The sequence below is a fragment of the Pantherophis guttatus genome, chromosome 5 (genome assembly GCF_059756535.1).
Source record: "Pantherophis guttatus breed Tessera chromosome 5, ASM5975653v1, whole genome shotgun sequence".
In the NCBI taxonomy this organism is placed as follows: domain Eukaryota; kingdom Metazoa; phylum Chordata; class Lepidosauria; order Squamata; family Colubridae; genus Pantherophis; species Pantherophis guttatus.
This window is the reverse complement of record NC_142067.1, coordinates 93,258,851-93,283,820: the sequence shown is the minus strand read 5'-3', so window position 1 is coordinate 93,283,820 and position 24,970 is coordinate 93,258,851. Positions and strand designations below refer to the sequence as shown.

Sequence of the window (24,970 nt, the reverse complement as noted above, 5' to 3'; positions counted from 1 at the left end):
TTATTTATTTATTTATTTATTTATTTATTTATTATCGGATTTATATGCCGCCCTTTCTCCACAAGGACTCAGGGCCGCTCACAGCAATAAACAACAAGTCCAATTAAAATTCAACAATAAAAACACAGATTGCACGGTTATAGAGACTAAATTGATTTTAAATTTAATAACTGCAGCTAGACTTTTGGTGGCGCAATATTGGAAGAAGGAAGATTTGCCTACTGTTGAAGAATGGACATTAAAAGTAGCGAATTTGGCAGAAATGGCGAAAATTTCAGCATATTTGAAAGATCATTCACAAGAAAGATATATTTCAGAATGGAGAAGATGGATTGATTATATTCAAAACAAATATCGGACTAAAAACTATCAAATAGCTTATGAATGAATAGAAAAATTAAGAGTATTTATATTTAGTTAGGTAAAAGGAGAGTTAAAGTGTGAAGGGGGGGGGATAGGAATCCATAGCTAGTTAGCTTAGTTTAGTATATGATTGTTAATTGTTATACCCTGTATTTTGTCCTGGGAAGTTTGGGGGGGGGGTGTTGGGGGAGTAAGGAAGGGAGGGGGGATGGGGAAATATTTGTAAAAAATTCTTTGCTTGTAAAACTCTTTAATAATAATAATAAAAAGTAAAATTCCCATTAAAACCCCATTCAGTCCAGGCCAGCTTGGCGAAACAGCCATGTTTTAAGGTCACGGCGGAAGGAGTGAAGGTCAGGGGCTACCCAGAGCTCCAAGGGGAGCTGATTCCAGAGGGTAGGTGCACCCATAGAGAAGGCTCACTCCCTAGGGGCTGTCAGCTGATATTGTTTGGCGGACAGGACCCCAAGTAGGCCCTCTCTATGTAGCACACGGGGCAGCAGGGAGCTGTTGCTGGCCACAGGTGATCTGCCAAATACCCCAGGCCTAAGCCTAAGCTACCCCAGGGCTTTATAGGTAATCACCAGCACCTTGAACCTCACCCAAAGGGCAACTGGTAATCAATGCAGGTCACGCAGGAGGGATGTAACATGGGAGCATCAGGATGCTCCCATCACTACCCGCGCGGCCGCATTCTGCACCAGCTGAAGCCTCCGAGTGGTTTTCAAGGGTAGCCCCATGTAGAGAGCATTGCAATAGTTGATCCGGGAGGTGATGAGTGCATGGGTGACAGTGCGTAGGGCATCTCGGTCCAGGTAGGGGCACAACTGGTGCACCAGACGAATCTGGGCAAATGCCCCCCTGGTCATGGTCATGACACGGTCTTCTAAAGTCAACCGTGCATCTAGGAGGACGCCTAAGTTGTGCGCCCTATCCACAGGGGGCAACACCTCTCCCCCTATGACCAAAGATGAAATATTCCCTTGGAACCGAGACGCTGGTACCCACAGCCACTCCGTCTTGGCAGGGTTGAGTCGGAGCCTGTTCCTCCCCATCCAGAGCTGCACCGCCTCCAGGCATCGGGACATCACGTCGAGGGCATCACTGGGCTGGTTTGGGGTGGATATAAAAAGTTGGGTATCATCAGCATATTGATGATACCCCACTCCAAAACCATGGATGATCTCCCCCAGTGGCTTCATATAGATGTTAAACAGCAGGGGAGAGAGAACCAATCCCTGAGGAACCCCACATGTGAGGGGCCTCGGGGTCGACCTCTGCCTCCCCGCCAACACCACTTGCAAGCATCCTGAGAGGTAGGAGGAGAACCACCGTAAAACAGTGCCTCCCACTCCCAACCCCTCAAGGCACCACAGCAAGATACCATGGTCGATGGTATCAAAAGCTGCTGAGAGATCTAACAGGACCAGGGCAGAGGAATATCGTTTGTCCCTAGCCTTCCAGAGATCATCCACCAGTGCGACCAATGCCATCTCCGTTCTGTACCTGGGCCTGAAACCCGGCTAGTATGGGTCTAGGTATGATGCTTCATCCAGGACCAGCGGGAGCTGACGTGCCACCATGCTCTCAACAACCTTTGCAATAAAGCGAAGGTTGGAGACAAGACAAAAAATGTTTAAAATAACTGGATCCAAGGTGGGCTTCTTGAGGAGGGGTCTCACCACCACCTCTTTCAAAGGAGCGGGGAAACTCCCCTCAGCCAATGATGCAGTGACCACCGCTTGGATCCAGCCATGTGTAACCTCCCTGGCCGAGTAAACCAGCCAGGAGGGACACGGGTCCAATAAACACATGGTGGCACTCAGTTTCCCCATGATCCTGTCCACTTCCTCAGGAGTAACAGGATCGAACTCATCCCAAACAACCAGACCCATCGCCACCTCTCTGATCGACCCCGCACAGTTGGAGTCCAGTCCGTCCCGAATCTGAGCAATCTTGTCCGTCAGAATTTGACTATACTCCTCGGCCCGTCCTTGCATAGGGTCCTCCCCCTCCCTCCAATTCAGAAGAGAGCGGGAGATCCTAAACAGGGTTGCTGGGTGATTTTCTCCGGATGTGATGAGGAACGCTTCGCTGCCTCCATCACCACCAGATAAGACCGTGAAAAAGATCTGAACTGGGCTTGGTCAGACTCAGAACGGCTGGACCTCCAACCACTCTCTAGGCCTCTCCTCTGGCATTTCATCTCCCGGAGCTCTTCCATAAACCAAGGAGCCAATCGGGATCTATGTCGGGTCAGAGGCCGCAAAGACATGACCTGGTCAAGAGCCCCAACGGCCGCCTTTTCCCAGGCATCCACCAGGGTCTCGACTGGGGTGTGAGCGAGACAGGGATATCCCCAAGCTCCATCTGGAACTGCTCAGGGTCCATCAGGTGCCTGGGGCGGAACCAGATGGTCGGTTCCGACTCCCGGTGGTGGGGGTGGTGTAATGGAAGCCCAGCCAAAGGAGATAGTGATCAGTCCATGATGGGGTAGCTGACTGGCATACCCCCACCAAACTCACTATGCCACTCCTCCAAGATAAAAACCAGATCGGGCGTGTGTCCCCCCACATGAGTCGGGGCTTGAATTATTTGAGTCAGGTCCATGGCTGCCATGGAAGCCATGAACTCCTGGGCTGTCCCAACACCCCACCCAGGGACGGTAGGTTAAAGTCCCCCAGAACAATAAGTCTAGGGAACTCCACCACCAACCTCGATAGGGTATCCAGCAGCCCGGGCAGGGCCAGTGATACATAGCTGGGAGATAGGTACGTAATCAACAGACCCCACTGACCTTGTGGACCCCATTTCATGAGGAGAGATTCACACCCATCTATCTGAGGAGCAGTGACCTCCCGTGGGTCATGGGATTCCCTGATAACCACCGCCATCCCCCCACCCCTCCCCTGGGCCCTCGGCTGGTGTAGCACCTGGAACCTGGCGGGCAAAGTTCTGTCAGAGGGACAACTCCCTCCGAGCCCAGCCAGGTTTCCGTAATGCATGCCAGGTCCACATTTTCCTCCTCGATCAGTTCCCTGATGAGGGGAGCTTTGTTAACTACGGACCTGGCATTAAAATAAACCAGCCTAAGTCCAGGGGGCCTCTCTCATAGACTCCCAGGAAGGCAGGCGTAAACTGGAAGGCCGGAGCAAGCCACCACTTGGAGATAGCGAGGGTGTGCTCCCAAACTCCCAAAAGGAGTGCTTTTGTGAAAGCACTGTGGGTTTCTCCCCAAAACTTTTTGGAGGGTGCCTTAAAAGAAATGTAATAATATGGTCTTGTTGTCCCACCTCCAATTACTATTATTATTAATTATTTCAGTCACTCTTAGATACACTTGTGAGAAAATGTATATGACAAAGAGATGGAGATAAATAATTATGCTTTTTAAAAAACTAATCAGGAGCCCTCTTGAGGGAGTGCAACAAACAAAGGAAATGAAATAACAATCTTTCTCACAACTCTGATTAAGTTTAGTTACTAGAATCTATTCCAAGTTATAAAATCAGTTAGAAACAGTAACCTTAAGCTATTATAGTAAATGAGTAACAGAATAACAGAGTTGGAAGGGGGTCTTTTAGTCCAACCCCCACTCAGGCAGGAAACCCTATACCATTTCAGACAAATTGTTGTCCAATTTCTTTTTAAAAACTTCCAGTGTTAGAGCACCCACAACTTCTGGAGGCAAGTCGTTCTACTGATTCATTGTTCTAACTGTCAGAGAATTTCTCTTTAGTTCTAGGTTGCTTTTCTGCTTGATTAGTTTCCATCCATTGCTTCTTGTCCTGCCTCCTGGTGCTTTGGAGAATAGGCTGACTCCCTCTTTTTTATGGCAACCTCTTAGATATTGGAACACTACTCCCTAGTCCTTCTTTTAATTAAACTATACATACCCAATTCCAGCAATTGTTAGTAAATAGTTCATTCAAAAAAAAGAAGAAAGAAGAAAGAAAGTCCAAAAGAGTCATATTAGACTTCATAGGAGGAACACTGTAAATAATGCCAGCGTTGAATTTTGGTCAGTGAATGTAATAAAAATTCTACTCACGAAGTGTTGATTAATAAGAAAAGGTTAGGGTTAATGTTGGGGTTGCAGAAAGTCAGTTGAGAGGTTGAGGGTCTTCAGAATAGTGGATGATTATTGACCTTTCCAATAATAGAAAGTCAGTTTTATTTTAGATTAGGAAATGGGGCTTGAAGTCCAAGATAACACTAAATAGATTGATCAGGAAGTTCAGCAAAGCTAGTGAAAGCCGGCAGAATGAGTCCTGTGCAAATGAAGTCAATAAAAATAGATAAAATTTGGAAAAGAAAATGCATGTAGAACATATACCCCCAATCCCTGTTACATGTTTTTCCAACATGAAATATACTAGGAAGGCCGTTTGGTAGTTGAGTGACTGAAGTATTAATGGTACAGTAAAGAAGGGCAGAGAAATTGCTGAAAAGCATATTTAATTCTCTGCTCTATATTCATTCTTGGCTATGTTGGGCAGATGCCTGTGGCTCAGTTGGTTTTTCTGCGGTGTGAGTGGTGGCTGCTAATAAGACTTATCTTGTGGCAATAAGAGTGGCTCTCCTGGGAAAGGGAGGAAATGCAGAGGAATTTTTCTTGAATCTGGTGGGTAAAATCACCCAATCCATTCCCAGTTGGATGCCAAGCATAGGATAGGTCCCGTGGAGATGCTCAGGGAATCAACTGATCCAGTTATTTGGAAGAAGTTTGATCTGGTTTGAAACAGTCAACAGGGTCTTTCAGACAGTATTATACCATCCTGTTTGGGCTGGTGGTTAAAGCAAAAGCTAGAAAGAGGGATATTATGAGTTCAAGTCCTGCCTTAGCCATGAAAAGCCAGCTGGGTGACTTTGGATCAGTCACTCTTTCTCAGTACAACCTACCACACAGAGTTATTCTTGACAGAAAAATAGGAGAAAAGGATGCTGAATATGTTCACTGCCTTGAGTTATTTATAAAAATAATAAAGATAAAATAATAAATAAACAAACAAACAAGTAAACACGTTGTACTGAGAATTAGATCCATGCCCCTCCTGGTTGGTCAAGGCCACTCAAGAGGAGACGTGGGTAGATCTGAGTGTGATGAATTCTTGATGCAGAAGGTGTTCACCACCCCTTTAAAAGAGGCATTGGTGCACCCTCTCCTCAAGAAGCCATCACTGGACCCTACTGTCCAAGACAATTCTCATCCACTCTCCTACTTTCCACTATAATTCCTGAGAATCCTGGATGAAACAGATTGTCTGGAGCTCTTTTAATTGAATTTTGGGCTTACAATAGATATGGGACATAAACAGTAATCGTTGTACTTTTAGGATCTTTGGCAGGAGCAGGATGAAAGAAGTATATACATCCTTGCTCTTTTGTGGCTTCTAATACCATTGACTATGGTATTCTTTTGGGCTGATTTAGGGAGTTTGGCATGGGAGTACAATTTTTTCCTCTGAGGCCAGACCCAATCATTCACAGGAAGAGAGAAGTCTACTTGATGGCCCCTTTTTTGCAGGGTGCCACAGGGCTTCATGCTCTCTCCAATCCTTTTACACAACTATTTGAAACATTAGTTGAGATCGTTTAGCATCATGGGATTAGATATAAGTATGCTGTTGACACCAGTTATTCATTTCCATCCTGGGTGAATTAAGTGATGCTGTGGATCATTCTTTCACAATGCCTAGAGGCTGTGTTGGCCTAGATAGGGAACAACAGGCATCAGCCATGGGGTGGGGGTGGGGGTTCCTCTTTATCTGGGGGTTTATCATCTTTGTCCTTGGAAGGGGTTGCACTGCCCCAGACAGACCCTGTACATAATCTGAGGGTCCTCTTGACTCATGAATCCTGCTAGAAGAGCAGTTGGCAGTCATGATTAGGAGGGCCTTTGTGTTGTGTGCCACTTAAGTTCCTTCCTGGATTTGGAGGGCTTTCTCTTCATCACTCTTGCCCTGATCATCTCTCATTAGACTATTGCAATGACAAACTGTTTTAACCCCAACACATCGGCCCATCCTGCCAGTCAGGCAGAAAAGGTATATTACATATCCTGTCAGTTAAAGAACTGGTGAGTATTTAATTCTCTAAAAAGAACCTAGACTCATGGAATAGTGCATTGTTTTTCAACCTTGGCAACTTTTAGAAATATAGACTTCAACTCAGTGGTGGGATTCTCCCAGTTTAACAACTGGTTCCTGGTTTCTTTGGAGGAGTAACACAGCTGATTTGCACGGCAATCTCCTCTACCACATGAATCAGCTGAGAAGAAAAAGGTTGGAAAATGGCGCGGGCGGGCGGGCGGACCTAACTGAACGTTGGGGAGAACCGTTTCGCTCCCAGTTGATTGTTGGAGCTACCAGTTTGTCTGAACCGGTCCAAACCGGTAGAATCCCACCCCTGCTTCAACTCCCAGAATTCCCATCAAGAATGCTGTCTGACGAATTCTGAGAGTTGAAGTCCACACATTTCAAAATTGTTGAGGTTGGAATAGTGCACTTTGTTTCTTCAAAACCTCATTCTTTTTGTTGTCCTCATAATAACACCTTAATGGCCTCACTGACCTAACTAGACATATGATGTGTGATATCCAGTTAAATACCTGGCTGCTAAATTCAATCCAGTGTATATTCTGATTACATAAGTGCATAGCCCATTTTTGCCTCAAGCACTACCAATAAACCAGTTTGTGCTTCAGTGTAATGAATCCTAGTCTCCAGATCAAATATGCTCCTGAAAAAGTCTACTATACAAATAATACCAAAGGTTTTAAAGTAGAATCCAAACAGGATTTGCAAAAAGCTCCTAAAGGATCACTGTAAAATTAGTAAATACTTTAAAATAACAATTGTTATTCAGTCTAAGCAAGTGCAAAATAATGTACGTTGACTATAAAACTTCAGTTTCACATATATATTAATGATATTTGAACTGGAGTAATCAAGCATGAAAATAGCTTTTGGAGTCACAAGGGGTAACTCAGTAAAAATATCGACCCATTGCATTTTCTCCCTCAAGAATTATAAACAAATACAAATGTCATGCTTGGAATCACTAGTAAGTCCTAAAGAAATACTACACTGAATAAACTTTTTTCCACATAGAGAGAAGGTGTGTTAAAGGGACACATGAGGTAGATATCTAAAATGATGTATCAGGTGGAAAATGTGTATACCAGGAAGTGCATTTCCTTATCTTGAAGTGCAAGAAGAGAGTTCGTCCATTGAAGCTGAAAATCCAGAGCCTCTGTATCAGAGATCCCCCAAAGAGGTCAATATTTCACCTACAAGCTTCAATTAGACTATCCACAAGGTCAATAGATGGTTGGGGTCAATAAGTGGTCAATAAAAATTAAAGGTCAATTGGGGTCAATTAATCTTTTGGAGTCTCTGTAGAACTCTATTCCAGTCTCTAGTCCTGAAAAAAGATGTAGCTAAAAGCAAGACAATATTCTCAGGGTTTGGATGATCAATTGCCAGTGAGAGAAGCTTTGAATTGTTTCTATCAGTCATTTGTTGTTACTGGCCTCATTAGCAGTACTCTTTGTTGTGTAGCTGTGACTTTCCATCCTTCCTCTTCTCACTCTCATCTTCCCTGCAGGAAAAATAAATCTATTCCTGTTCACTTCCTATACTGAGTTTATTTCCTCATCTTAAACTCTGTTGGAGAGCCTATACATTCTCAACACTCAGAGCAATAGGATAATGATGATGATGATGATGATGATGATGAAAAAATCATAGAAAATGAAGAAGTTAAATTGCCCTGGGACTTCAGAATCCAGACAGACAGGCAACTGCCACATAACATCCTGGATTTTACAGTTGTTGATAAGAAAGACAAAAAAGTTTGCATATTGGATGTAGCAGTGCCTGGAGACAGCAGAATAGAAGAGAAAGAACTGGAGAAGATAACAAAATGAGCCGAGGTGGCGCAATGGTTAGGGTGCAGTATTGCAGCTACTTCAGCAGACTGCTAGTTCAGCAGATCAGTGGATCAAATCTCACTGGCTCAAGGTTGACTCAGCCTTCCATCCTTCCGAGGTGGGTAAAATGAGGACCCAGATTGTTGGGGGCAATATGCTATTTAGTATACTGTCTTTGGTGTAAGCCACCCAGAGTCCTCGGAGAGTGGGCAGCATAGAAATATGACTAATAAAATAAATAAAATAGAATATAAAAAAGAAATAGAAATAGAATGACTATGGCAATGGCAATGGCAAGCAAGGGTAGTACCAATAGTAATAGGCACCTTGGGTGCAGTCCCAAAACAACTGGAGCACCTCTTGAACACTGTCAGCATTGACAAATTTGCCATCAGTCAATTGTAGAAGGTAGCTTTACTTGGAACTGCTTCCATCCTGCGACGATACCTCTAACACCGTCAAACATCCAGATTTGCCTATCACAGGTAAGGCTATGGGAGAAACATGTAACCATGATACCCATTGTCATTGGGGCACTTGGTACCATGTCCAAGAATTTTACAAAACACATCAAGAAATTGCAGCTTCCTGCAATAACACCAGCGGAACTGCAAAAAAATGTGTTACTTGGAACATCATAAATTTTAAGAAGATACTTGGTTGATACCTAGGACGCTGGCAGCAACCTGTATCAACCATTAGCATTAGTCAATGGTATTTATGCCACATCTTTAAATGTTCAGTTGACTGAGTGTCATGTTTAATGAATAAAAGAAATTATTATTATTATTATTATTATTATTATTATTATTATTATTATTATTATTATTATTATTATTATTATTATTGAATATGTATCACACTTTACATCCATGAAGTGACATCGACAGGTTGTACCTGCCAAGAAAAATAGGGGGCAAAGGTCTATTGCAAATCCATCAAACTGTAGAAGAAAAAAAATGAAGTTTGAATGATTATGTGAACCAAAGTACAGAAAAATTGCTGCAGGCTGTGAAAACAGAGAATATTATAAAAACAACAGAAACAAAGGCAGAATATAAGAAAAAAAAAAGCTGGATGACAGATTAAATAGATGGAAAACCAAAGCTTTGCATGGACAACACTTGAGAAACATTGAAGGAAAATGTGATGACAACTTTACATGAACATGGCTTAAGATGGGAACCATCAAGAAAGAAACGGAAGATTTAATACTCGCTGCTCAAGAATAAGCCATGAAAGCAAAGATACAAAAATCCATTGACAATCCAAACTGCCGACTTTGCAACAACAAAGTCGAAACTGTTTCACATTTAATATGTGAATGCAGCAAAATCGCACAAACTGATTACAAAGTTAGACACGACCGAGTTGCTAAATTAATCCACTGGTCATTATATAAAAAATACGATTTACCTGTATCCAAAAAGTCATGGGAACATAAAGTGGAAAAAGTTATAGAAAATGAGAAGGTGAAGAACTTGTGGGACTTTCAAATACAGCTGGATCGTCATTTGGAATGCAACACGCCAGATATCACAGTTGTCAAAAACTGAATCGTACAATTTATTGACATTGTGGTACCAGGAGATGCCAGAGTCAAAGAAAAAGAGACTGGAGACTCAATGAGCTTTTAGTCTGAACCACAGACTTTTCTGATGTTTCAGGCAATTAACGTGGTCCACCTTTATGATTAAAATACATCAATAAAGCACTTTTGCTAAGTTTTGTAGGTTTTTAGCTATGCTAGATAATGCATGTATGTTACAATTGTTTTATACAATATGGTTGATAATTACAGCATAGTGTATATAAAATTACTGTTTCTATTGGTGTGACAAATACCACATTTCCAGGTATTCTGTTTAAAACTGAGCTTTGAATATTGTTCCTTTACATACTGTAGCCAGATGTAATGATAGGTAAACAAACATACATAAAACAACACATATTGAATCTTGAGAGGATATATTTAGTTTGATGGATCAAAAGTGACTCTCTTTGGTCAACTGTAATTATTTATGCTATTAACACACTCATGGGCCATATTTATTTAGGATTTATATTTCTGTATATTTATTTGCTCTTTACCTGTTGGCTCTCCAAAGGATGTGTTGTGTTCCTGGTTGTGCTCCACTAGAGATTTGATACCAGGGAACATCTCGCCTTGTTCAACAGAACTTCCTTTTGAGAAGATAAGCAGAGGAATCTATCTAGAAGTCACAGTGAATTTAGATTAGTGGAATGTAAGTGTTTCCTGCGTTGAACTGATTTTTGCCTTAAGCAAGTAGACTCAATCAGATTGTTTCTCTGGGATGAGGGTGGGGATTCACAAGACAAATGTCACAAGAGATTTCCCAACCTGGACCTGAAGCCTGAATATTCTTTTCATACTTTTTAAACATTGTTTGCTTTTCAACGAAGGAATAATTGTGCTTGGAGCCATGAGGCTTCTGTGAAAATCTCTGATGCATGTTCACTCTGTGGCAAGCATTAACAGGAGGAAAACGGAAGGAGGGCTGTGAGCCTGGAGCAGTAGTAGAATTGCAAGAGGTGGAAGAAGGGAAATTTAAACACTAAATTCAAGGCCATGACATTACATCCATGTGGCTGTGCTAGGAAGGAGCACCAGAAGCAATTGATGGCTTACTAGGGTTTGAGAGTTGCAGAATTTAAAAAGCAGGTTAAATAAATTTGAGGAAGCAAGCTCCTCCTTCTTACATAAACCCATAGTTTTAAATGGATTGCTTCTGTCTGGATATCAAATATCATTATGTATTTCTTGACCCCAACTTTCATTTCAGTGATATTCTTATTTGTGGGGCAGAGGATAAGGTTTGCAGGGAAATTTGAAGTTTGTAGGCAGCATCAGCCCTCAGTATGATACTGGAATATTGAAATGTATGAAATGGAGTATGAAATACCTCCAGCTGTTGAATAATATACCCACAGTGTTGCTTTTTTAAATTTGTTTGCCTGCTTATTTTATTACTGTTCACTATTAACTGCATACAAGAATAGCTGATATCCTGAAATGAAGCAGTGTTTGATTTCCTGTGTCAAAACATAACACCATCCTCATATTTTGGGAGAGCAAAAGGGGGATCAGCCTTTAAGGACCTCACTCTCTTTTATTGGGCAGACAAGGTGGTTTTGTTCTTCCAGCTCTAAGAAGAATAAGGAAATAATCTCCATAATGTTGCAAAATAATTTCTTTCTGAAAAATTGTCAAAGAGTTTTCCCTTTTCTTCCTCTCTTCCCAGAGCAGGGCAGGACAATGGCTTTACTCTCAATCAGAAATCTTGATTAGGAAAGGCATGTGTGCATTAGATCTGAAGGCAAAAAAAGTGGAATTCACAGGGACAGTTGGAAAGCATCTGCCTGCAGCTATATGTTTGCATCTTTTCATGAGACTGCAAGGCTGCTGGGGAAAAATCGTGTTTGGTTTCAAGCTTTGCACGAAGGTGTAACAGGATATTCACATATATTCCAAAAAAACATTTCACCTTAGATTCTGACACATAGCATGGCCCTGCTATGTTGATAGTGCCATCTCATTAGACAATGTCATCATGAGGTGTGAACGAACTTCTATTTAGCTGGAGATCACTGATCGTCTTTTAACTTCTTTTGTTAGAAAGGCTTAATAAAGTTCTTACGCAGTGTAAGAGGTTTGCTTAAGAGAAATTGACTTTTCATTTCTAGGGATCCTAGAAGAAAAAGAAATTTTGATTCTCGATGACTATCTGGGCAAGCCAAACAAGTTTTCATGACAAGATTTCAGAAGTGGTTTGTCATTGCCTGCTTTTTCAGCCTGAGAGAGAATGACCAGTCAATCAGCTGGCATAATGCCTAAGGCAGGACTAGAAATTTTTGTCCCCTGGTTTCTTACCTGGTGCCTTAACCACTACAGAAGCAGGAACCAAAGCAATAGTGATGAAACTGAAAAAAAAAAATAGACTATGGTGTACCAAATATAAACCCTAATCTTCAAACTGTGTGTCTTATAAGAACGACAGTTTGAAAAGGTTCTTGCAAACCAACCAACCAAAAACCTATTTAGTCTTGTGATTCCCCAGCAGATTTAAGTTCAGAATGACATAGTTATGAAAATGTTTAACATGATACCGTCGTATTGTATTTGAGACAATACTAAATGCCACCTTTTCGGTTTTCCTTTCACAGCGAAACCTACAGTCATTGATGTTGACATCTATGTTAATAGCATTGGCCCCGTGTCATCAATAAATATGGTAAGTGTCACACAAACAATTATTTTATTGGAAGGGCTGCTTCTTGTATCAATAACCAAGTTCTTTAATTTTTCCTAAATGTGAGGTGAAATGTTATGGCTGCAGATGTCATTCTATTTTCTGTTCTTGTTCTGTGTGCCTGACAAGTCTTTGTCCTTTTCCCAAAGGGCAAAAATAACGTTCAGCAAATAGCATGCTGTGATCTGTCTATCACAAAAGTATGAATATTCAGTGTATCTTCAAAAATACAGAATTGAAATAAAGCTATGGGCAGACTATAGGCGTTTGTTGTCCCCTGATGCAGCAAATTCTGGGAAATAATGCTGCTGTCAAGAAAAATGACAATAAAAGCTAATAACACAGCCCTCTGTATATTTACTCCAAAGTAGGTTAAGAGATGTATACTTCTGGGTAATTGTGCTAAGCTTATAAAGTTTTTTGTGAAGTTTTAAGATGTTTTACTTCTGTAAATCTTGGCTGCTATTCATTAGAAGTCTATTTGATGATACACCTGGAGAAGGCAAAGGAGGGCAATTAAGATGACAAAATATCTGGAAGAAAAAGCTCACAAGGAACAGTTGGAGATGTTGGGTACTTTTAGCCTGGAGAAAGAAAGACTGTGTGGAAACATAACTATTTTCAAGTATTTGAAAGGCTGTCATATAGTAGATAGGATGGCTATCTATCCTCATAATTCAATCTCTCACCACCAGACTGTTTTCTCTGAGGGATAAGATCAGACTTCATAATTTAATGTTCAAGACTTTACTCAATTTAAGAATCAAAATTATTTTAGACTGTTTCCAAAACTCTGTTAAAAGTTCCCCTTAATACAAAGTATTGCATAAAAACAAAAATTCAGATATTAAAACCATTTTAAATTCTTTATAAAATTCCCCTGACAATACATCAGGGCTGAAAGATTTTCTATTTTGAATAATATTGAAAACTTCAGAAATTTCTGAAATGTAAAAAAGAGAGTTCATATATTGATTCAGTTCTGGGAATGTTTATCTAGTTAAGAACTGATTAATTTTTATTGGTGATGGATTATTTGAAGAATATAATTGTTGAAAAAAGTTTAAATTGTACATTTATACCTTTGGATTTGGTCAAAATTCGACACTGCTTTTTTTAATTGCTCTAATACATATTTTTCTTAGCTTTTTTCATTTTATTTGCCAATATTTTAGAATTTTTATTTACATATTCATAATATATTTACTTAGCAAGAATAATCTGACAGATTTTTTTCTGTCGCCAAATCATCCAACTCTTTGTAAATAGTATCTGATGGTTCTGATCTAGTTCTATTATAGTTTGCTAATAAAGTGTTAATTTCCAAATAAAGTTTACTTGCCTTTTGTGTTTGTTTTTTTAATCATGCTGATCTAATGTTTCTACCCACCACTTAATATTGTTTTTATAACATCCCACCTTGCTATCCCAAAAGTGCTTTTCCAAAAAGCAACTGGATTTTCTTGATTCTCGCCCCTCCCTCCTTAAAATAATGTTGTTTCTCATCCAAAAAGCTTCTTCAGCATCTTCAGAATTAAAGAAGCTTCTTGGATAAGAAAATAAACATTTTCAAGGAAAGAAACCAAGAAAGTCCAGTTGCTTTTTGGAAAAGCACTTTTGAGATAACAAATCATCATGTTCTTAGTAATTTTTTATTTGTATTATTTTATTTTTAAAAAAATATTTAAAAAATTGTCAGAGTTTGGATAAATTGTTGCTTTCCTGCTTCAAAGTACAGAACTATGGGATTGAGTAAATGGAGTAATCTCTTCTAATTTAAGTGTGATAATCACTGGAGTGTGATCTGATATAAGAATTGGTGCAAATTTAATTTGTTACAGGAAATTTGAGAAAGTTTTAGATATCCAAATGAAGTGAGATTTATGTCTACCTGAATAAAATATATGTGCTTTTGTTGCAGGGTTCACAATAGTCCATATATCTATGAATCCATGAGTATGCATTGAATTAAATTAAATTAAATTTAAGTCTCGTCTAATTTCCACTCTCAGCTTTAATGTATCAATATAAAAGTATTTTCCTATTGTAAACGATAAAAGTTACAATTTTTCCTATTCATACCTTTTGTAGGAAATTGACTGGACCCAATTAGAAGACTTTTATGTATATGCTAGAGTTAATGCATTGTTATCTATTTTAATATTAATTATATGTAAATACAAAGAAATAATTGTATTTATTGTCATGGTTCTATTTATTATTTTTAAAGTGACACTTCTGGCTTGTGTTCCAAAGACTAGAAAAGGGAATGTTCATGATCTAAGATAAAAGAACTTCTGCTTTTATGTATTCCCAAATGCAAAGGCTCTAAGTGAATTTTCTTACTGAAATCAGGCTGATAGGTAAAAAAAGGATTCTTTTTCTTCCTAGATATTTCAGACTTCTAAAGTCCTTTGAAATATGCCTGTCTGTTAGAGGGTTGGCAATACTTGTTAATTCTTTGAGGCATTTGAGAAAACTAGCAAAAAATATCCTTTAGTTTTGTTTTCATTTATGTATTAATTTCCCTGGATTTTTAATTTTGTTTTTAAGGTTGTTTTATAAATTGTTTTAATTTAAATTATATTAAACCACTTTGAAGCTTTAAAAAAAATTCTCTCACACAGAAACATAGTAAGTGCATTTTGTCCCTGAGTAGTGATCTACTCAGAAACTGATTCACTTTTTCCTCCCCTGTGGGATGCTCATCCAGGAATAAAGCATAAAGAATTGCCAACTGAATAACATTTGAATATGTTTTACTAAACTGGAAGCATACACACATTTGTGCTTTCAGAGCTTTGTGTACCAATAATATTGGCAGCCTAACTAGAGTATGCACATTTAGTGGTAGAAGGATAATTCTCCAAACTATCCTTTAGGAGATCAAGGCAGCCTACATTCACGTCCTTCTGCATAATTTTCTCATAATAATTCAGCAAAGTTAGCTGCCCAATCAGAGCTTGACTGACCCAAAGTCACTCACGGAACTTCCATTTCTGAGGACAGACTCAAACCTGTCTGTTCCTAACCTCTAGCTCACATCTGCTTTCTCTCAGGGTATTTTTGCCTTGGGGAGCCGATGGGAAGATTTTTAAAACTCTCTCTGGCAGGTGCTTGTGACAGAACAGCAAATGAACAAATAAGTGTTGGCAGAAATAAATAGGCCTGCCTGTGGCTTCTGGGTAGGGAAAGAAAGACATTGGTTGGCAAGAAGACAGTGAACAGGTGGATGTTGATGAAGAGACTGTGGGGAAGAAAGTGGTCACCAGCTGGTGAAAGCAAGTGAATAGGCAGGCAAACTGGTAAGAGAACATGAGCGATGGACCTACATTGACTGGCAACAGACTGAACACAGGTGCTTTTATTGATGGTATCTCTTCTGTCTTTTGTTTCTTGAAGGGAGTTCTTAATGTATTTTATCTCAGCTTAGATGTTCATGGCTACTGATTACACCTATTTCTCATTGGTGTCTCCACGCCTGTCTTTAAAATGCATTCTGCAAACCTTGTTTTTTAAAAAAATATAAATCTGCCTTTTGCTATCTTTTGTATTTATTTATTTGTTAGATTTATAGCTTGCCTTATGCTCAGACATTCAGTATGATGTATGTAGCACTCCAGCATCTCATTTGTCCTCACAACAGCCCCTGTCTCTCCAATCTCTCTGCTCTGTGAGGAGGGGTTGAAGGAAAAACTGAGCAATATCTGTAGGCAATTTCTCCTTTGCCTGATTCCCCCTCTCCCCCATAAAGCACAGAGATTGTAGAGAGAGAGATTTTATGAGAGCAAGCTGTTTGCTCTTCTACACAGTGAGAGCAATTTGAGTATGCTAGCAGTGGGAAAGGATCAGGCAAAGGAAAGATTGTCTATAGAAATCACTTGCTTTTTTTCCCCTTTCCCCCTCCCCCAGGGAGAGATTGCAGACAAAAGAATTTCAAGAGAATAAGCTGTTTGCTTAGCACACCTGCAGCTTCCACTCCCAGGGTGCAGCATGATTGCCTAGCTTTCAATGTGTACAAGACAGTGAACAGGCACTCGGGAAGGGGGACATTTGGGAGGCAAACAAAAGCCGAAGGTGTGAAACTAAGCAGGCTTGTCTTTACAATCAGAAAGCACAGTCACGTTCACTTGATATCCCAATTAGTGACCGCTTTGATAGTGACAGAGTTACTGGTCCCAATTTGGGTTGTTAAGCAAGAACTACCTGTATTGTGAATAATGAGGATTGACTATATATGATTATACTTGTTGGTCTATAAGGAAACAATCACTGATTATGTAACAGATACAAGAAAGCTAATCAAGGTCAGATTTGCTTAGTATTTGGATGGAATACTTCTAAGAAATTCCAGGGCTATAAAACTAAGAAGTTATATAAAAAAAGAAAACATCCTGAAAGTAAACAATGACAATCACTTCTGTATTGTTGCCCCAAACCCTCACCTGGTTGTTGAACCCAATTTGAGCAAATCCTTTCTTTCTATAATTCCTGTGACAAGCTAAGCTGTTCAAGTATTAAGGCTTACTTGAGAGTACATTTCACAAACATCAGCAGAAGACACTTTCAAGAACCAGGATGAAATTGCACGATGAGACTTGCAATTCTAATCCCCAGTCTTCATAATATGTTTGTGTGCTTTTTAAAAAGGGAATACTTATTTTTCCTTTCTTTCGGGAGCATGGTACATAAACTGATGAAATAATCAGCAAATCATTTTAAAGTGAGATGTCTGCAAAATTTTAAACAAACATTCCTATCTGTGTGTACTAGTGAAGTTATTCCCTGGTTGGATGATAAAATGGTCAGTCAAAAACTACTCTACCTGCTGAAGCTTGAAAGCCATTCCATAAAGTTTAAACAGGATTTTTTTTTTCTTTTTGGAACACTCTCAATCAAAACTGTCTTACTTTGGAAATAGTTCAAATCTGAGATGGAACCTTTCACTCTGAAGCTTGTCCAAAATGGCCACAAGCTCTTATTAATAAATGCTTTATTTTCTAATGAATGATAAGATACAATAAGCAATGTAGGCATTACATTATTTTTGTCATTTATGGATTTATATTAATGGTTCATATTTATGTACATCTAAAAGCTTTTACACTACTAGCTCTCTATAAACACTGCTATCAGATGCTAACTAGTGGCCATTCTTCAGAGTTGTTGACACTTAATTGCTTTGGAAATCAAATTGTTCTGTTAACACTAATTGTTTCATTGATTAAGATGACATAAGATGTAAGTGCAGCTAAGAATTCTTGGAAGTAGACAACTGGAAAAAACTACAACTGTCTTTGCTGGGAAGGATAGCTGCTGTAAAAATGAATATTTTACCAAAATTTCTATTTCTTTTTCAAATGATACCTATACTTAAAAAAGATGAGAACTTGAAGGAATGGCAGAAGGGCATAAATAAATTTGTGTGGGCAGGGAAGAAACCACGAGTCAAACAAAAGATATTGCAAGATACTAGAGAAAGAGGTGGTCTTAAGATGCCCAATTTAAGATTGTATTATGAAGCTGCTGCCCTCTCAGCAATCACAGATTGGATAAACTTAACGGAGGAAAAGATATTGAATATTGAAGGATATGGTTTGGTTTATAGCTGGCATGCTTACTTAGTGTATGATAAGAAAGTAGATAAGACTTTTAAAAGTCATATATTAAGAAATGCTCTATTGCGTGTCTGGAAAAAATATAAATATAAACTAAATGATGGGTTACCAATATGGACAGTACCCAGACACGCGATAGAGAACATAAATTTAGAGCAAAAGCAAGATAAAATTACATATAAGGAACTCCTTTATAAGGAAGGAGTCAGACTACAGTTAAAATCCATGGAACAATTAAAAGAAGAAGGGATTATTAAGACTTGGTTTCAATATGGACAGCTGCTGGCCAGATGGAGAGAAGATCAAAAAATTGGTATTTTGCAGGATGAGAATCTGATAAAGCAAATAAGAGATGAAGGTCAAATGCATATAAAAAGGTTGTACAATGCATTATTGGAAATAGATTCAGAAACAGACTTAGTCAAGGATTGTATGATAAAATGGGCACAAAATGTAGGTGAACCAATAATGATGGAAACATGGGAAAAGATATGGGTTAGAAATGTAAGATTTACACAAGCACAAAATTTAAGGGAGAATTTTTACAAAATGTTTTATAGATGGCATTTAGACCCAAAAAAACTAGCTTGTATGTATCCAAATTTACAACCCAAGTGTTGGCGATGTGAGTGTGAAGATGCTACATATTTTCATATATGGTGGACATGTAAAAAGATTAAGGCTTTTTGGATAAAAATATGGTGGATTATTCAAAATATTTTGAAGAAAAAAATTAAATTTACACCACAGTTTTTTCTGTTGGGAATAGTTACGGATTGTACTGTAATAGAGACTAAGTTGGTTTTGAACTTAATAACAGCTGCCAGGTTACTGGTGGCACAGTACTGGAAGAAGGAAGATCCACCTACTATTGAGGAATGGACATTAAAAGTTGTGCATTTGGCGGAAATGGCAAAAATTTCATCATACCTTAAAGACCATTCAAATGAGAGATATATATCAGAATGGAGAAAATGGATTGATTACATACAGAAGAAGTATCCGAATAAGAAGATTCATATAGCTTATGAATGAAATAATATTAAGTAGTTTATGTTTGTTTTTTCTGAGTTATAAGGAGTTAAGGACCTAGGGAGAATATGAAATGTAATAATTTGTTAGCACATTTTAGTTCTTGGTTTGTGAATGCTATACCCTGTGCTCGTTCTGGGAAGTCTAGGGAGGGGGGTGGGGGGAGGGAGGGGAAGGGAGTGTGGGAAGGGGAGGGGGGTTGAGGGGGGAAGGGTGGGGGGGTGAAAATGTTTGTATTTTTCATAAAACTTTTCAATAAAAAAAAAGAATTCTTGGAAGTCAATAATTATCTATTATTGAGGAAAAGAGTTCTTTTGAAAGCATTAGTCTGTGAGGCTGTGTTTCTTTTAAATTTCCTTTGGGGAAGTTCCATGGAACCTGTGAGGTGTAACTTTTTCCTGCAATTTGTTAAAGCAACCCAACTCTATTCAGTTTTTCACATAAACTTGAAGAAAAAAGAAGCAGCTGTTTTAAGGAATCTGCTCATTAAATTTATTATGACCCTTAATGCAGTAGCACCTTCTTCTCAAGTTCTCCAGAAACTTGAAAAAGAGACAGATTGGTTTAAATAATAGTAATGGACTGCATTTTGAAAACACACACAGCATCATTGATGTGTTACCTGCACATACAATCTTTCTTAATACATCTTTTATCTTGAACCATCTGTTTATGTGTGAATGAGAAGATAAAACTAGAGAGAAATAGTAAATAAAGTAAGCTAAAGCAAACACAATATACAGTAGTCACAGTAAAACCAGATATATCCTGATTTGAGATTTAAATTGAGGATCTGGCAATTGTCATTTGGGAATCCCTTATGACTTTCAGGGATGCTTTTCCATAGGTTTCTCAATGTAAGATCTTGTTCACTAAGTTGGGCTCTAGAGATCAGTTGGGATTGTTATACAGGTATTGAAAGTTACAACTGCATTGAAAAAACTGACCTGTGATCATTTTTCACACTTACGACCATTGCAGCATCCATATGGTCATGTGATCAAAATTCAGACACTTGGCAACTGACTCATATTCATGATGGTTGCAGTATCCCAGATTCATGTCATCACTTTTTGCAATTTTCTGAGAATCAAAGTCAATGGGAAAGCCACATTCACTTAATAACATGTTACTAACTTAATGACTGAAGTGATTCCCTTAAAAACTCTGGCAACTGAGGTTGTAAAATGGGGCAAAACCCACTTAACAAATGTCTTACATAGCAACAGAAATTTTGGACTCAGTTGTGGTTGTAAGATGAGACTACCTTTTCCAGCTTCCTTGCTGCACAGCAACTTGTCTGTCTGAACTTCTTGATTCCATTTTTGGCTTGGGGAACTTCAATCTGCCTTTCCTAGGAATAAGGTCTATGGTAGCTTGGGAGGTTGTGGCTATCATGACAGCCATGAGCCTACCCTAGGTCATCCAGAACATGAAGTAGTATAGTGGTCACACTCGGAATCTGGAATTCCTCTTGGAGCAGTTGGTTGCCATTTGGAATAAGGGGATGCCTGAGTCACTGGATGGGATCATGCTCATGCAACTTCTCCCCTCTCATTGAGCATGCATTGTGGGCCTACTTGACCTCTGAGTGGCTTTCAATACCATCAACCATGGTATCCTTTTGGATTGGCTCAGAAAATTGGGTGTATGTGGCACAGTGTTGTGTTAGCTCAGGCCTTCTCTGCTATCGGACTTGCAGAGTCTTCCCCCTGCACATTAGGTTAACTCCTAACCTAAAGGTATGCTTTTGATGTTCCAGAAGTCCCCTAAGACCTGGTTATGCCTTCAGACCTGGAGATCCCAAGGAAAAGGAGCTTTGTTTAGGTGGCTATTGAAATGGATGTACTCATTCTCTCTCTGCTTTGGGTTTACATATATTTTCAGTTTTAATCATCTCCATTTTAGTGCTGATTTTTGTATTTTTGACGTCTGTTTTTATCTGTGCAATCTTTTTTTACCAATTATCATATGCCACCCAGGATTAATTTTGTGAAATGGGTGGTTATATAAATTTCATTAATAAAATAAGTAATTAAATAATTTCAGAATCTTTCGGAGCTACAAGCCACCTTTTCTTAATTTTACATTGAACTGAAATTGCTGCAAACGGAAACCACAACTCTTCAATTTTTAGATTAATTTTAATGGGCATAACTGGCAATTACTAAAGAAAAGGTCTGTTGTAGATTGTCTGCCTAGAGCAGTGGTGTCAAACTGGCAGCCTATGGGCCAGATACATCACACGCAGGCCACGTCCACCTCAGCTCCACAAATGGTAAAAAGTCACAAAACGTCACATGATGCGGCGATTTTGACACCCGTGGCCTAGAGTAGTTCTTTATAGTCTATCCATATTAGATTATAATCCTTGTAGTATTAAAGTATAATACTGATAGTATTATAGTGTGTTAATTCAATTCAGCTATTAAACTCACTGATAATGTATTGTTGCCCTTATTAAACATATCACACAGGTGTTTTACAAAGTAAATTCCATTTCCTGTGCATCTTTCTACTTGAGGAGTATAAGCTAAAGCATCTTTCTAGTTGAGAAGTATTAGATAAAAAGGTAATGAATATATTTATTAAAAGTTGAAATTACATAAGACTAAATTTGGGGAGAGATGATTTATAGAATCACATTTTGCTTTGAGATTGCTTTAGTGTTGCTAAGGCAACTGGGGAGTTTCAAGAATCAGGCTCCAATATTTCCTTTTGACTATAGAGGAATCTATATCATACTCATGGAGTCTTTGAAATCACCCATCACAGGAAAAAATGGGCTCATATATTAAAACAAAGTGGGTAAGATTAAGACTGATTAAAGGAAATATTTCGGTAAACGGTCATATATTTATTTATTTATTCAATTTCTATAGCCATCCATCATAGTCAATGACTGTGCAGCTTGCAATTCAGAAAATAAATTATCATTAAAAATCCCAAAAACATTTTAAAACAATAAAAACACTAAAACATCCAGATTAATAGCTAAATTATGGATTTTATAACCATCAAGATAGTGATAGCTATTGATTTAGTTGGTTTTAAGAGAAAATTGGACAAAACTATGTAGGGCCACCAATCAAAATGTTAGTTTGTACATAGTTTGTCTTGAATATCAGATGCTAAAGAACAACAATGGCAGATTGTCACCATCCTTCTACCCAATTTTGTAAGCTTTCTAAAAGAACCTGGTGGCTTACTGAGTGGCACAGAATGTGAATCCAATAGTCCAATTGTACAAGGATCCTCTTGTGTTCTTTTTTTTTTCTTCAGTCATATTCAATTTTCAGAGTTTACTTGGACAAGTCCTTACATGTTTTTTGGCAAGATATTTTAGAGATGGTTTGCCATTGCCTCTTTCTTGGGGCTCAGAAAATTGTCCAAGGTCATGCAGCTGCTTTTGTGCCTAAGGCTGGACTAGAACTCATAGTTTCCCGGTTTTTAGCTTTATGCACTAACCACTAAATTCCAGTAAATGCAGTACAGTGTTAAAAACAATGTTGCCATTCCTGTCCATTTTTTATTTGAAAACTGGTAATAACACTGTCAGGATAAAATTATGTTCCACATGTCATGGAAACGAATGTGACTGTCACAGTGCTTATGAAGTACAAGCTTAGAGTCATTGAGAGTCACCTAACATTTCTTCAGGCACTGACTATGATCACCAAATCCTCCCTTATTATCTTTAAATTAAATACAAGCTTAAGATTCACCAAAAGGAACTATTTTCCATGCTGTATCCAGTTTTCACCAATCAACCTGTTGGTTTGTAATTGGGAGGCGGGGAGAGTAAAAATGAGCTATTTGTTAAACCTAAATCTTTAACAGATTTCTCTTTCTCTTAGCTTTCTTATTATTATTCTGCGTCTTTTTTTTTTAAATGTTTTTTTTTGATGAATTATATTCTTTACTTTGACCCAGAAGTGTTATTAACTATTCCAGTATTTTCTCTTTTTTATCTCTTCTATATTAAGTTATATTGTTATCTATAAGAATACATTTTCCAAAATTAAATATCTTGGCGGGGGGGTTGGTCCATATTGAGTTGCCCAGTGGAGGGTCACTTTCTAAGAAGTTCAGAATAGTACCAAGTAACCTTTTATTAAGGCTGTTCATACTTAAAAGATTTGTTTTATAACATAAGCACAGCAGTTGTACTTCTCTGCTATTTATTCAGCTTCTATGTGAACCTGAAAAGATAAAGCACTGGTTTAATTCAGTGATCATTAAAGCTGCTTCTCCTTTATGTGAATTTTAAATCAGCACCATCGTTTTTCACATATCAAGCAGCAGGCCAATTCTATCTTGCTCTGTAACAAAACCAAACTATATTTTGTCAGACCATCATATACATTATTAGAGGTGGACACATATTTCACTGTGTGTGAACATGTGCATGATTATTGATTTACTATCTGTGCTTTAGAACATAGAATAATAGGGTTGAAAAAACCTTGGAGGTTTTCTAGTCCAACCTACACTCAAGAAAGAAACATTATCCTGGACAAATGGTTCTCCAATCTATTCTTAAGAACCTCCAGTGATAGAGCCCTCAAATGTTATGGAAGCAAGCCATTCCACTGATTAATTGTTCTCAATGTCAGGAAATTTCTCCAAACTTCTAGTTTGGATCTCTCTTTGATAATCTTCCACCTGCTACTTCTTGTTCTGCTTTCAGGTGCTTTGGAGAATAGGTTGATTCCCTCTTCTCTGTGAGAGCCTTCAAATATTGGAGGATGCTATCATGTCATCCCTAATCTTCATTAGATTAGACATACCCAGTTCCCTCAATTGTTCATGATAACTAATTGAAAGTAACTCATGTGGGGTCTTTCTGGGAATAAGAATGGGTATTGAGTTAAAGATACAACTCAGTTTTGTAAAATGAATCTGTGATAGACTATGATTGTTTAGGTGGACATATATGAGCAGATTTCCTATTCTGTTCCCTCTGTCTACATAAATTATTTTTCTATCGAAGCAATTTTGGACACCATTATATTCCAGAAATGCTTTAATTGAGATGTGGCTAATCTTGTGCAACTCAGCTGGTTTAGAGATCAACTTTCATTAGCCATTGCCAGTTTGAGTATGGATAATAATGAAAGATGTGAAGTTAGAGTTCAAACATCTGGTGAACTATCAGATTGCCCACCTCCACATTTAATCCATCTATCAATCATGTCTGTGAACTATTTACATAAAAATGTTATTTAGATTATAACTTTTATTTTCTTAACAATGTCACTTCTGGGATCCTATCAGGAATCACTAATATTTTTGGTCACATTTTTCTTAAGAAAGGAAACATGAAAGCAAGATAAGACATGTTACTAGGGCAGGAAGAAACTTGAAGAGTACTCAGACTTTGCTGACATTCATCTAGACTATAGAGGAGGTGAGGGCTGAACAATTTCTGATAACTCAATATTTGCACTGATCTTTATGTGTCATCACTATCTCTGTGAATGTTATCCATGATAATCTTATTTGTTTTTATTACATTGATTTGACCAGAAACAGCATGTACAGTATTCTATCTTAGTTGATTTTATTGTTTAATTACTGGCATTTTAATTTGTTAATTTGATTTCTAAAATTAGTCTTATATTTGTTATATTTGTCTGCCTTATTAGTCTTAATGTTCAATATTGCTAATAATCTTTTCCGTCAAAAATCTTTGTATTTCCCATTTATTTATCTTAATCCCTCAGGTCTAATCTAAAGATCTATAGGTATAT

The 24,970-nt window shown here is 38.3% G+C and overlaps 1 protein-coding gene across 1 annotated transcript in view; it reads left to right on the top strand.

The window, feature by feature from the left end:
- The window catches only part of GABRG3 (gamma-aminobutyric acid type A receptor subunit gamma3), a 428,102-nt gene that overhangs the window by 41,724 nt on the left and 361,408 nt on the right, over positions 1–24,970 (top strand). Inside the window, exon 3 of the mRNA XM_034431373.3 lies at positions 12,482–12,549. Coding sequence (XP_034287264.1) covers positions 12,482–12,549 — 68 coding nt within the window. The remainder of the gene's footprint in view (positions 1–12,481; positions 12,550–24,970) is intronic.